The following is a 13,805-nucleotide window of genomic DNA, read 5'->3' on the forward strand; positions in this document are numbered from 1 at the left end:
TAGTTCCATCCTGTATTCCCTGTTCACCTATGACTATGTGACCTAACACGACTCCTACACCATCCTTCGTTTGCTGACGACACAACAGTGGTATGGGTCCCTAGATCCTCAAAAGGTTCTACAGCTGCACCATCGAGAGCATCCTGACCGGTTGCATCACCACCTGGTATGGCAACTGCTTGGCATCTGACCGCAAGGCGCTACAGAAGGTAGTGCGAATGGTCCAGTACATCACTGGGCCAAGCTTTCTGCCATCCAGCACATTTACAATAGGCGGTGTCAGAGGAAAGCCCATAAAAATGTCAGAGACTCCAGTCTCCCAAGTTATAGACTGTTTTCTCTGCTACAGCACGGCAAGCGGTACCGAATCGCCAAGTCTGGGACCAAAAGGCTCCTCAACAGCTTCTACCCCCAAGCCATAAGACTGCTGAACAATTCATAAAATCGCCACCGGACAATTTACATTAACCCCCCCTTTTTGTACACTGCTGCTACTCACTGTTTATTATCTATGCATAGTCCCCTGAGCGGCCCCAGTGTTAAGGATCAGCGGGCAGACGTGTTGTTGCCACCTGGGGGAGGCCCGTCAGGAATTCCACGATCCAGTTGCAGAGGGGGGTGTTTAGTCCCAGAGTCCTTAGCTTAGTGATCAGATTTGTGGGTGACCAGAGTTAGCTTAATGTCCTACGTCCACAAGAGTTACTGGAAAACCCACTGCCAGCGAGGAATGTAAATCGCAGTACTCTGGCCAGCTTTCTTTGTGAAGGGCATTGCCACAGACAACGTGGAGAAAAGTTTCACATTAATAAATAGAACATTCAGGTAATGAATTTAAGGGGGTTAGTATTTGGTATTTTATTAGGATCTCCATTAGCTGTTGCAAAAGCAGCAGCTACTCTTCCTGGGGTCCACACATGGTGTTGAACTTCACCCCCATCTTCGTGTACAAATTAACTTAACTAACATGTACCCCCGCACACTGACTCGGTACTGGTGACCCTGTATGTAGCCTCGTTATTGTTATTCTTATTGTGTTTCTTTTTATTATTACTTTTTATTTTAGTCTACTTGGTAAATGTTTTCTTAACTCTTCTTGAACTGCACTGTTGGTTAAGGGCTTGTAAGTAAGCATTTTATGGTAAAGTCTACACTTGTTGTATTCGGCGCATGTGACAAATAAAGTTTGATTTTATTTTGACTACATTCCTAAAAAAAAAAGTGTACTTTTTACAGTAAAACATTTTGCTTGACACCCAAAAGTACTAGTTACATTTTGAATGCTTACAGGACAGGAAAATGGCCTAATTCACACACTTATCAAGAGCACATCCCTGGTCATCCCTACTACCTCTGATGTGGCAGACTCACTAAACACATGAGTCGTTTGTAAATTATGTCTGAGTGTTGGAGCATGCCCCTGGCTATCTGTAAATAAATGTAAAAAAATAATCAAATTATGCTTTCTGATTTGCTTTATATAAGGAATTTGAAATTATTTATACTTTACTTTTGATACTTAAGTATATTTAAAAACCAAATACTTTTAGACTTTTATTCAAGTAGTATTTTGGGGTGGTGCACAATTGGCCCGGCGCCGTCCAAGTTAGGAGAGGGTTTGGCTGGGGCAGGCCGTCAATTGTAAATAATAATTTTTCTTAACTGACTTGCCTAGTTTAAAAAAAGAAATGGGTGACTTTCACTTTTACTTTAGTTATTTTCTATGAAGGTATCTTTACTTTTACTCAAGTATGACAATTGGGTACTTTTTCCACCACTGGCCTCGTTATTGTTTTTATTGTGTTACTATTCCCTTTTTTATTTAGCAAATATTTGTCTTACTTTTTAACTCTAGATTGTTGGAAATGGGCTCGTAAGTAAGCATTTCACTGTAAAGTCTACACCTGTTGTATCCGGCGCATATGACCAATAAAATGTGATTTGTATGTAGGCAGACAATTGTCTACTTGTATTCCAAATTTTAGCAATATCGGGTTACATGAGATTGGCCCACCCCCACTGGCCAGGACACCCCTAGGAAAGCACCCCCAGTCGAGCAAGACGTGACCGCTAAAGATTTGTTAAAGAACAATGACAGTTGTTGTTACAACTGATGCTGCACCAAGACATTTTGCACTCTGACATGATTCAACATTTTTTCCTTTTTAGAGAGTATTAAAAACAATGTTCTCCCTTCTACAATGAGTCAGGGGTTAATAACACTGATACCTAAACCCAAAAAATAAGTGCTGCTCATCGATAACTGGCGTCCCATTTGTCTTCTTAATAATGACTATAAGATATAGCTCGATTGTTTATTGTTTGTAATCTATGTATGATTGTGTTCCATCATGTGCTTTATGTATTGATTTGAAATTAATAAATAATAATAATAAATAAATAAATAAATAAATAAAACATGATTCAACAGAGATTATTTTGACACGTGAAAGAGTGCCTCCTGTTGGTACAAATAAAATTAGAATCTAAGGAAATTACATTTTCCAAATAATGTTTAGGTATCTTATTAATGCAAATTCATTGTGAATAGCGTGTATGCATAACACTCCACCATCGAATGTATGAATAAAATCAAATAATATGTAATAATAAAATTCAATTTACACTTTGACTACTCAGACGTTGGTTGAAGGAAGGCGTTGCTGAAGCAAATTAGTGAGGAAAGGGAAAATGGCGGACCTCGAAGACGTTACACTGGACGGGAGGCCGCTACAATCTCTACGGGTGGCGGATTTGAAAGCTGCTTTGGAGGAGCGGGGGCTTCCTAAAAGCGGACAGAAAAATGCTCTCATTAAGAGGCTCAAAGGGGTGAGTTTTGTTAAGAATTTGAGGTCGTTTGTAACCTGCAGTCGCTAAACCTCGGTGTTGCTAGAGACTGGCCGATGCTTGCCTTGCAGGCCGGAGTGCTTGCCTAGTTTAAAAAAATAAAATAAAAATAATTACTGTGTGCTGTTTACTTTCGGATAATGTTTTGTCGTCGTTGGACGCTTTGCTATGTTCTACCATTTGAAATGGCTTGTTTGTTGAATAAGTTGTTAACCAAAGTTTAAATGGACGTTTGTTGTTTATGCGAGACACGGCTGGTAGCTAACGTTAGCTGCTAGCTACTGGTAGTTTTGTCGTCTGCGGCTGCACGGTCCGCGCTTTGTTGGTGTGCACGAGTTGGGGGGAGGTTATACAACGTGGACGCGCCTGTAAAGTAGCTTGCTATCTACTGTACTTGAAGCTAGCAAGCTTTGGGAGGCGTAGTAAACAAAATAATAAATGAAGGAATTCATGGATTAATAAAAGTAATCTAAACGTTTTGGGGGCCCGGATCTTCGGGGAATTATTCCTTTGTATAATTAGAAGATGTAATGTTAGCAATCCAAGTGAATTGCAAGCAGCTTGAGATGCAAACAGCTAACGTTAGCTAGCAACCATTGTCGCTTTCAAGTGTAGTTTAATCAATCTAGCTAACTAGCTACCTCTCAGTTGAAAATACAATTATTTGTATTTAGTCGATATCGGACAGTATTTTTTTATTTTTTTTATTTCACCTTTATTTAACCAGGTAGGCAAGTTGAGAACAAGTTCTCATTTACAATTGAGACCTGGCCAAGATAAAGCACATACAACAACACAGAGTTACACATGGAGTAAAACAAACATACAGTCAATAATACAGTATAAACAAGTCTATATACGATGTGAGATAAGGAAGGTAAAGGCAAAAAAAGGGCCATGGTGGCAAAGTAAATACAATATAGCAAGTAAAACACTGGAATGGTAGATTTGCAGAGGAAGAATGTGCAAAGTAGAAATTCAAATAATGGGGTGCAAAGGAGCAAAATAAATACATAAAATAAAATAAATACAATAGGGAAAGAGGTAACGAGAGGTATATGCTTCTGCTACTACGAATATTTGATATTGAATTTGTTTTGTTAAAGCCCTCTTAGTGTGAATGTTTTCTAATGAGCCCATCATGTATCTAGCTTAAGATGATTATCAGATGCAACATACAACAATTAATAATTTATTGTGTGAAAGTCTGTTTACTGTTTTGTGTGTTGTGTGTGTGATCATGTATTATGTTTGTGACAGGCTCTCATGCTGGAGAACCTCCAGAGAACCTCACACCATCACATAGGACTGCAGCCAAACTCCCAGGTGAGTTACTGTATGAAGAAGTTGCATGAACCATAACAATTCAATCAGCTCCTTGTGTAGATATTTGTCAGTTTCTCTAATTACTTCTTCAATATGATGGAGATGGGCAAGGATTTTAAGTCTTATGGTCTGTCTGATTATTTCAGATTGGTGAAGAGATGAGCCAGAATAGCTTCATTAAGCAGTATCTGGCAAAACAGCAGGAGCTCTTGAGGCAGCGTCTTGAGAAAGAGGCCCGGGAAGCAGTCGAAGATGATGGTAAGTTGGCAGTTTACTTCCTTACGTTTACGTATTGGCTTGGGGTTTAAGCCTGGGTAGTTGACATGTCAGTTCTATGCCTGTACTGAGCGCGGTTCCTTTATAAATCAAATCAGGTCAGCTACTCATCTCCTGCTCAGGGTACTTTGTCTCATTACATTTCACTACTATGTTTTTCCAGATACAGACCAAGAGGACCACACACAGGGCAATAACAGCTCTGCCTGTGCTGTCCCAGACCAGGTTAGTTGCAGACTAATCGCTGTGTTCTTTCTGTTTTTAAGAATCTCCAGGGGCGTAATCATTTTCCCTTTTGCATTCCATTTTGTAACTAAAACAAGAGTGTCTAATTGGCAAATTCAGCTAGGTTCCTCCCTGTTTTCATTCTTTTTGCAAACAGAATCTGTGTAATGAATACACACCCCTGTTGTGCAACTTGCATGTTTGAGAGAAGCTTGCACGTCTGAGAATCTTTCATGATTAACACAATCTTGCATGCAGTTTAATGTATGCCTGAACAACTGCATGTATGGGAGGAACTGTGGTATAGTCCTGCAACAAACTCAATCTCATCTCCCTTTCTGTCCTCATCAGGATGACGTACCCGTGTTGGTTGACCAGCACAAGCCACTTGGCCCCTCCGAGGGAGAGGGACTAGCAGGCCCCGCAAGCGAGGGAGAGGGACACAGGGCCAAAGACGGCCATGTGTCTGGTCCACCTGCCTCTACCTCTCCTACCTCTGCCCCTACTGCCGTTGCTTCTCTGTCTGTGTGTGTAGCTGATGGTGAGCAGCGACCGGAGAGAGTCCCAACCTCTAGCCAAGTCCCAGCAGATAGCGATGATGACAGCGACGGAGGTGACGAGGATGGCGAGGATGAGGACTGGGATAGCGGTGCCAGGAGGAGGGATCTAGGAGAGCCACCAAGAGGCCAGCTAGCAAGAGAGAGGTCTGAAGGATCCCGCCAACCCCCACAGCACATCCCCCCCCTGTTGTCTCCGCAGCTTCGACAGCCTACCCCTCCCCCCTCCCCTCCCCCAGAGTTATCATTCCCACTGCCTGATACCCCTAAACAAAGCCCCCCTAGTCCAGGTGAGCTCCCGGCTAGGCAGCGTACTTCCAGTACCTCCAGCTCTGGCTCCTCTAGCAGTGGCAGTCGTAGTAGTAGTCCAGAACCACAAAGCAACGCAGAGCGCAAGCCTGGCCCACTGACCCTGCTGGCACGCAAGATGGCATCAGAAGGCGCCTTCTCTGGAGTTGGGTGGCATGGACGTGGGGAGGCAGAAAGGCAGGACAACAATGCTGCAACTGCAACAATATTTCCTGGTAGAGGTCCTCAAGAGGGCACAGTGTCTGCCATCACCCACACAGCCAATGCTGCAGCCAGTTTGCCCTTCACCAGTCTGGTTCCAGTTACCAACCAGGGTGTCATTGGAGGCCATCTATCCCACAGTCAAGTTCCTGTGAGTGTGCTTAGGCCCACTATAATGGATGAGAGAGATTCTGCATGGCAACAAGAAAACAAGGAAAGGGAGCTGCAGGCAGAGAGCGAAAGAGAAAAGGCCCTTGAGCAAGAGAGACTTAGAGCCGTGGAGCTGGAAAGACAGAGAATATTTGAGCAACAGCGTGCCATGGAGCAAGAGAGGGAAAGAGCTTTGGAGCGAGAGAGGGAGGAGAGGGAGAAAGCCTTGGAGGTAGAAAGGAAGGAGAGGGAAAGAGCTTTAGAGCGAGAGAGGGCACAAGCTCTTGAACAAGAGCGGGAGGAAAGAGAGAAAGCTTTGGCAGAAGAGAGAGAGAAGTCTGTGGCAAGAGAGAGGGCCCTTGAGCTTGAGAAAGCTGTGGAGTTAGAAAGGCAGAGAGCCATGGAACGAGAGCAAGCTTTGCAGCAAGAGAGAGAGGAGAGGGAAAGAGCTAAAGCTTTTGAGCGGGAGGAGAGGGAAAGGGCTCTTGAGCGGGAGCAAGTTCTTGAACAAGAAAAGGTGGAGACAGCGAGAGCGTTGGAGCAAGAAAGGGTGGAGATGGAGAAAGCCTTGGAGAGAGAGAGACAGGAAAGAGAGAGAGCCTTGGAGCGAGAACAGTTGGAGAGGGAGAGAGCCTTGGAGCGAGAACAGTTGGAGAGGGAGAAAGCATTGGAGACGGAGCGTCTAGAGAGGGAAAAGGCTTTGGAGCAAGAGCGAGTTGAGAAGGAGAAAGCTTTGGAGCTAGTTAGGCAGAAAGCTTTGAAGCGGGAACAGGAGGAGAGGCAGAAAGCGCTGGAGCTAGAGAGGCAGAAAGCGCTGGAGCTAGAGAGGCAGGAAGCGCTGGAGCTAGAGAGGCAGGAAGCGCTGGAGCTAGAGAGGCAGAAAGCGCTGGAGCTAGAGAGGCAGGAAGCGCTTGAGCTAGAGAGGCAGAAAGCGCTGGAGCTAGAGAGGCAGAAAGCGCTGGAGCTAGAGAGGCAGAAAGCGCTGGAGCTAGAGAGGCAGAAAGCGCTGGAGCTAGAGAGGCAGAAAGCGCTGGAGCTGGAGAGGCAGAAAGCGCTGGAGCTGGAGAGGCAGAAAGCGCTGGAGCTGGAGAGGCAGAAAGCGCTGGAGCTGGAGAGGCAGAAAGCGCTGGAGCTGGAGAGGCAGAAAGCGCTGGAGCTGGAGAGGCAGAAAGCGCTGGAGCTGGAGAGGCAGAAAGCGCTGGAGCTGGAGAGGCAGAAAGCGCTGGAGCTGGAGAGGCAGAAAGCGCTGGAGCTGGAGAGGCAGAAAGCGCTGGAGCTGGAGAGGCAGAAAGCGCTGGAGCTGGAGAGGCAGAAAGCGCTGGAGCTGGAGAGGCAGAAAGCGCTGGAGCTGGAGAGGCAGAAAGCGCTGGAGCTGGAGAGGCAGAAAGCGCTGGAGCTGGAGAGGCAGAAAGCGCTGGAGCTGGAGAGGCAGAAAGCGCTGGAGCTGGAGAGGCAGAAAGCGCTGGAGCTGGAGAGGCAGAAAGCGCTGGAGCTGGAGAGGCAGAAAGCGCTGGAGCTGGAGAGGCAGAAAGCGCTGGAGCTGGAGAGGCAGACAGCGCTGGAGCTGGAGAGGCAGACAGCGCTGGAGCTGGAGAGGCAGACAGCGCTGGAGCTGGAGAGGCAGACAGCGCTGGAGCAGGAGAGGCAGACAGCGCTGGAGCTGGAGAGGCAGACAGCGCTGGAGCTAGAGAGGCAGACAGCGCTGGAGCTAGAGAGGCAGACAGCGCTGGAGCTAGAGAGGCAGACAGCGCTGGTGCGGGAACAGGAGAGGGAGAAAGCGCTGGAGCTAGAGAGGCAGAAAGCATTAGAGCGGGAACTGGAGGAGAGGGAGAAAGATAGGGAGGAGAAGGCAAGGGCTTTGCACCAAGAAAGAATTGAAAGGGAGAAAGAAAGAGCCATGGAGAGGGGAAAAGCTTTGGAACGTGAGAGAGAGGAGAAGGAGAGGGCTTTAGAACAGAAGGCCCTGCAGAGAGAAAAAGAAGAGAGGGAGAGTGTTTTGGAACAAGATAAGGAAAGGGCTATGGTGGCTGAGAGGGAGAGTCATCTTCCTCCATGGAAACGTGGTCGTGAGATTGGTCTTACCCCCCTGCCCACTCCTCCCCTCTCCACAGGAGCAGGTAGAATGGCGGCAACAGAGGAGGGTGGGGAGCCCCACGTGCCATCCCTACCCCAAACAGCATCGAGAGACAACCAGCCAGTTGAATCTGGTAGGCCCCTGTCACCAACTATAGCAACGCCTCTGTCACCCCAGTCCTCCTTCAAGAAGTTCCGTTTCTTGAGAGACCCCCCAGTTCTGTCCCCATCTTGTTCTGCATCCCTGGTCATCAAGAGGCCCCGTACATTCTGTGACAGCCCCCATACTCAGGCCTCCGCTCTCCAGTCCCCAAGAAAACCTGGGGAACAAGAGCAGGAAAGTACTCTGCAGGGGTCCAAGCTTTCTTCTGGACAGGCAGCATCACAGATGCCTGCAAGACAGGGGTTCCTTGTTTCTGGACCAACTGCAGCAGACACGACAGGGCCAGAGACCCCAGTGATTGCCACACTAGGCAAGAGTCCTGAAGAAGAAAAGGCTAAGGAGCTCGTGTCAGAGGAGCATGTCCTAGCAGATAAGGAGACAAACAAACAGGAAGTGGGAGAGATAGCCAGAGGTGCTAAACGGGTGGATGCAGGAAACGTCCCCTCGGGTCCAGCAGAATCTGTGGTACCACCCTCACCCCCACCGGAAGAGGGCAATGTAGACCGGGGAAGGGAGAGAGGTCAAAAGAAACAAGAGAAGCAGGGAAGACGAGCTTCCTCATCTAGTGACTCCTCAGATTCTGACTCTGGGTCATCCTCCTCAAGCTCGTCTGGTTCATCTTCGTCCTCCCAGGGCAAAACTCGCACCACTCCCAGTGGTAGAAAGGTGAGTGGTCTATAGGTGTTCTTTCACTCAGTCAGTGGAATAACAATGATCAAACCCAAACAGCAAATGGGAAAGTAATGTTCATTAACCATGTAGTACTTGGATTTTCTTTTTAGGTTTCTCTTTTGGTTGTTTTTGGTTTTTATTCTGTCAGGGCCTAGGTTTGACAGGACCACCCAAGCAGTGACAATCACTGGAGATCTGAAGACGTTATTTCATTCATGTTTCAAGGGAACCTTGTCCAAATGTTCAAGAAGTTTACCAGAATGGTTTCTGATTTATGAATTACATGTTTTTCTGAAGTTGTGAAAGATGGAGGAAAAGTGATATTTCAGTGTGAATATACAGTACCGGTCAAAAGTTTGGGCACACCTACTCAAGAGTTTTCCCTTATTTTTCCTATTTTCTTTGTTGTGAAATAATATTGAAGACATCGAAACTATGAAATAACACATATGAAATCATGTAGTAACCCCCAAAAAGTTTTGCACATTTTTTGGGGACAAATTTCCACCGGTCTAAAGTCCATTGCTTGTGTTATTTGGCCCATGTAAGTCTCTTCTTCTTATTGGTGTTCTTTAGTAGTGGTTGCTTTGCAGCAATTCGACCATGAAGGCCCAATTCACACAGTCTCCTCTGAACAGTTGATGTGTCTTTTTACTTGAAGCATTTATTTTGGCTGCAATTTCTGAGGTGCAGTTAATTGTTGATTTCTGAGGCTGTTAACTCTAATGAACTTATCCTCTGCAGCAGAGGTAACTCTGGGTCTTCCTTTCCTGTGGCGGTCCTTATGAGAGCCAGTTTCATCATAGCGCCCGATGGTTTTTGCGACTGCACTTGAAGAAACTTTCAAAGATCTTGAAATGTTCCACATTGACTGATCTTATTTAAAAATATATATATATATATATATATATATATTTCACCTTTATTTAACCAGGTAAGCTAGTTGAGAACAAGTTCTCATTTACAACTGCGACCTGACCAAGCATATGCATAGCAGTGTGAACAGACAGCAACATAGAGTTACACATGGAGTAAACATAACAAGTAATGATGGACTGTTGTTTCTCTTTGCATATTTTAACTGTCTTTTACCAAATAGGGTTATCTTCTGTATACCCCCCTACCTGGTCACAGCACAACTGATTGGCTCAAACACATTAAAGAAGAAAGAAATTCCACAAATTAACTTTTAACAAGGCACACTTGTTAATTGAAATGCATTCCAGGTGACTGACTACCTCATGAAGCTGGTTGAGAGAATGCAAAGGTTGTGCAAAGCTGTCAAGGCATTTCAGTATGCAAAGACTACACTGTTTCTCTTAAGATTAGTAACACTACACAGCAAATATATTTAAGGAACAAAAACAAATACATTTATTGGCATCAAATTAATAAAAAAATTGAAAGGTTGTAGTTATTAGGATAATATAAAGGATAGCAGGTGGCTACTTTGAAAAATCTCAAATATTTGAGTTTAACACTTTTTTGTTTACTACATGATGTTTTCAGTATTATTATGTAGAAAATAGTTCAAATCAAGAAAAACCCTTGAATGAGTAAGTGGGTCTAAACTTTTGACTGGTACTGTATGTTGTCATAAAGTACATGGTATAGCTTGGTATAGATTCTTCTTGCTGGAATCTCTTTAGATCTACTTCTATATCACACAATGGTGGTGATAAAAATTACGTGATTATTAAGTCTGTTTTCATGTACTGTCATTTTTACTTAATAGCCTAGTAGACAAGCAGAGACAACTTAAGGAGACAATGATGCCAAAACACAAACTCACAATGTTTATTGTAACCATATTAGAGGTCGACCAATTTATTATTTTTCAACGCCGATACCGATTATTGGAGGACAAAAAAAAGCAGATACCGATTAATCGTCCGGTTTTAAAACATATTTAAAATATAAAATATTTAAAAAATTATTTGTAATAATGACAATTACAACAATACTGAATGAACACTTATTTTAACTTTAATATAATACATCAATAAAATCAATTTAGCCTCAAATAAATAATGAATCATGTTCAATTTGGTTTAAATAATGCAAAAACAAAGTGTTGGAGAAGTAAAAGTGCAATATGTAAAAAAGCTAACGTTTAAGTTCCTTGCTCAGAACATGAGAACATATGAAAGTTGGTGGTTCCTTTTAACATGAGACTTCAATATTCCAAGGTAAGAGGTTTTAGGTTGTAGTTAATATCGTATTTATAGGACTATTTCTCTCTATACCATTTGTATTTCATTTACCTTTGACTAGTGGATGTTCTTATAGGCACTATAGTATTGCCAGTGTAACAGTATAGCTTCCGTCCCCCTCCTCGCCCCTACCTGGGCTCAAACCAGGAACACATCGACAACAGCCACACTCGAAGCAGCGTTATCCATCGCTCCACTCCAAGTCTCGGAGCGAGTGACGTTTGAAACGCTATTAGCGCGCACCCCGCCATTAGGCTGATAGGCTTGAAGTCATAAACAGCGCTGTGCTTGCGAAGAGCTGCTGGCAAAATGCACTAAAGTGCTGTTCGAATGAATGCTTACGAGCCTACTGCTGCCTACCATCGCTCAGTCAGACTGCTCTATCAAATCATAGACTTAATTATAACATAACACACAGAAATACGAGCCTTTGGTCATTAATATGGTCGAATCCGGAAACTATCATTTCGAAAACAAAACGTTTATTATTTCAGTGAAATACGGAACTGTTCGGTATTTTATCTAACGGGTGGCATCCCTAAGTCTAAAATATTGCTGTTACATTGCACAACCTTCAATGTTATGTCATAATTGCGTAAAATTCTGGCAAAAATTCTGCCCAAGCTGTTGTGTATATACCCTGACTCTGCGTGCAATGAACGCAAGAGAAGTGACACAATTTCACCTGGTTAATATTGCCTGCTAACCTGGATTTATTTTAGCTAAATATGCAGGTTTAAAAATATATACTTCTGTGTATTGATTTTAAGAAAGGCATTGGCGTTTATGGTTAGGTACAGTCGTCCAACGATTGTGCTTTTGTTCGCAAATGTGCTTTTGTTAAATCATCCCCCAGCGTTGCATCGATTATATGCAACGCAGGACACGCTAGATAAAGTCGTAATATCATCAACCATGTGTAGTTATAACTAGTGATTATGATTGTTTTTTTAATAAGATAAGTTTAATGCTAGCTAGCAACTTACCTTGGCTTCTACTGCATTCGCGTAACAGGCAGTCTCCTTGTGGAGTACAACGAGAGGCAGGTGGTTATAGGGTTGGACGAGTTAACTGTAAGGTTGCAAGATTGGTTCCCCGAGCTGACAAGGTGAAAATCTGTCGTTCTGCCCCTGAACAAGGCAGTTAACCCACCGTTCCTAGGCAGTCATTGAAAATAAGAATGTGTTCTTAACTGACTTGCCTAGTTAAATAAAGGTGTAAAAAAAAATCTGCAAAATCGGCGCTCAAATACCAATTTCCGATTGTTATGAAAACTTGAAACCGGCCCTAAATAATCGGCCATTCCGATTAATCGGTTGACCTCTAAACCATATGTTGGTTAAATAAGGGATGTATGCTTAGAACTGTGACTTGACCTGCTCAAATGTATGATATTCTCTATCCTTTAGCCTGAGAAACCTCAGACAAAAACCATATCCCAGGATAAAGAGACAGTTAGTCAACTTGAGGAGTCAAAGGAGTCCCCAAAAGCACCCCAGCGCAAAAATCGAGTACCTGGGGTGAAGGACATGACCATCGATGGAGCCAGACACGGCAAGGTCAGCTGAGATTTAAACTGTAGTCTCTTTATTCTTTACAAATCTCTACATCTCTTTATTCTTTCCCCTTGTTTTTACAAAATTGTTCTTCCCCTCTCTAACACTACCCCCCTTTGATGACCATCAGAAATCGTTTGTTGGAATACCTGCTGGACAAGACAATGAGCAGAAGGACAGCGAGGGAGAGGAGGAAATAACAGACACTACAAGGTCTGTTTACAAAATTGCTGCAAAAGACACACACATATACTGAACAAAAATATAAACGCAACAATTTCAACGATTTTACTGAGTTACAGTTCTTATAGTCAATTGAAGTAAATTTATTAGTCCCTAATCTATGGATTTCACACAACTGGGCAGAGTTGCAGCCATTGGTGAGGTGCAGCCAACCCACCCACTGGTGAGCCAGGCCCAGCCAATCAGAATGAGTTTTTCCCTACAAAAGGGCTTTATTACTGACTGAAATAATCCTCAGTTTCATCAGCTGTCCGGGTGGTTGGTATCAGACGATCCCGCAGGTGAAGAAGTCTGATGTGGAGGTCCTGGGCTGGCATGGTTACACGTGGTCTGCGGTTGTGAGGCCGGTTGGACGTACTGCCAATTTCTCTTATGGTAGAGAAATTAACATTACATTCTCTGACAACAGCTCTGGTGGACATTCCTGCAGTCAGCATGCCAGTTGCACGCTCCCTCAAAACTTGAGACATCTGTGGCATTGTGTTGTGTGACAAAGCTACACATTTTAGTGACCTTTTATTGTCCACAGCACCAGGTGCACCTGTGTAAGGATCATGCTGTTTAATCAGCTTCTTGATATGTCAGGTACACAGCTACACCTGTCAGGTGGATGGATTATCAGCATACCACCCTGAATAGCACTGCTGGCTTGCTTCTGATGCTAAGCAGGGTTGGTCCTGTTCAGTTCCTGGATGGGAGACCAGATGCTGTTGGAAGTGGTGTTGGAGGGCCAGTAGGAGGCACTCTTTCCTCTGGTCTAAAAAAAGATATCCCAATGTCCCAGGGCAGTGATTGGGGACACTGTGTAGGGTGCTGTCTTTCGGATGGGACGTTAAACGAGTGTCCTGACTCTCTGAGGTCACTAAAGATCCCATGGCACTTATCGTAAGAGTAGGGGTGTTAACCCCGGTATCCTGGCTAAATACCCAATCTGGCCCTCAAACCATCATGGTCACCTAATAATCCCCAGTTTACAATTGGCTCATTATTCCCCCTC

The 13,805-nt window shown here is 44.2% G+C and overlaps 1 protein-coding gene across 2 annotated transcripts in view; it reads left to right on the forward strand.

The window, feature by feature from the left end:
- Window positions 1-2,526: 2,526 nt before the first annotated feature.
- LOC110508482 (uncharacterized) overlaps window positions 2,527-13,805 on the forward strand; it is a 34,098-nt gene continuing 22,819 nt past the window's right edge. For both annotated transcript variants that reach the window (XM_036965962.2, XM_090225318.1), the window contains exons 1-7: window positions 2,527-2,826; window positions 4,105-4,170; window positions 4,317-4,428; window positions 4,610-4,671; window positions 5,023-8,790; window positions 12,419-12,568; window positions 12,696-12,778. In XM_036965962.2, the coding sequence (XP_036821857.2) occupies window positions 2,689-2,826; window positions 4,105-4,170; window positions 4,317-4,428; window positions 4,610-4,671; window positions 5,023-8,790; window positions 12,419-12,568; window positions 12,696-12,778 (4,379 nt within the window). In that variant the 5' untranslated portion in view covers window positions 2,527-2,688. The remainder of the gene's footprint in view (window positions 2,827-4,104; window positions 4,171-4,316; window positions 4,429-4,609; window positions 4,672-5,022; window positions 8,791-12,418; window positions 12,569-12,695; window positions 12,779-13,805) is intronic.

Source organism: Oncorhynchus mykiss, chromosome 28, assembly GCF_057628025.1.
Source record: "Oncorhynchus mykiss isolate SJ-2025 chromosome 28, ASM5762802v1, whole genome shotgun sequence".
In the NCBI taxonomy this organism is placed as follows: domain Eukaryota; kingdom Metazoa; phylum Chordata; class Actinopteri; order Salmoniformes; family Salmonidae; genus Oncorhynchus; species Oncorhynchus mykiss.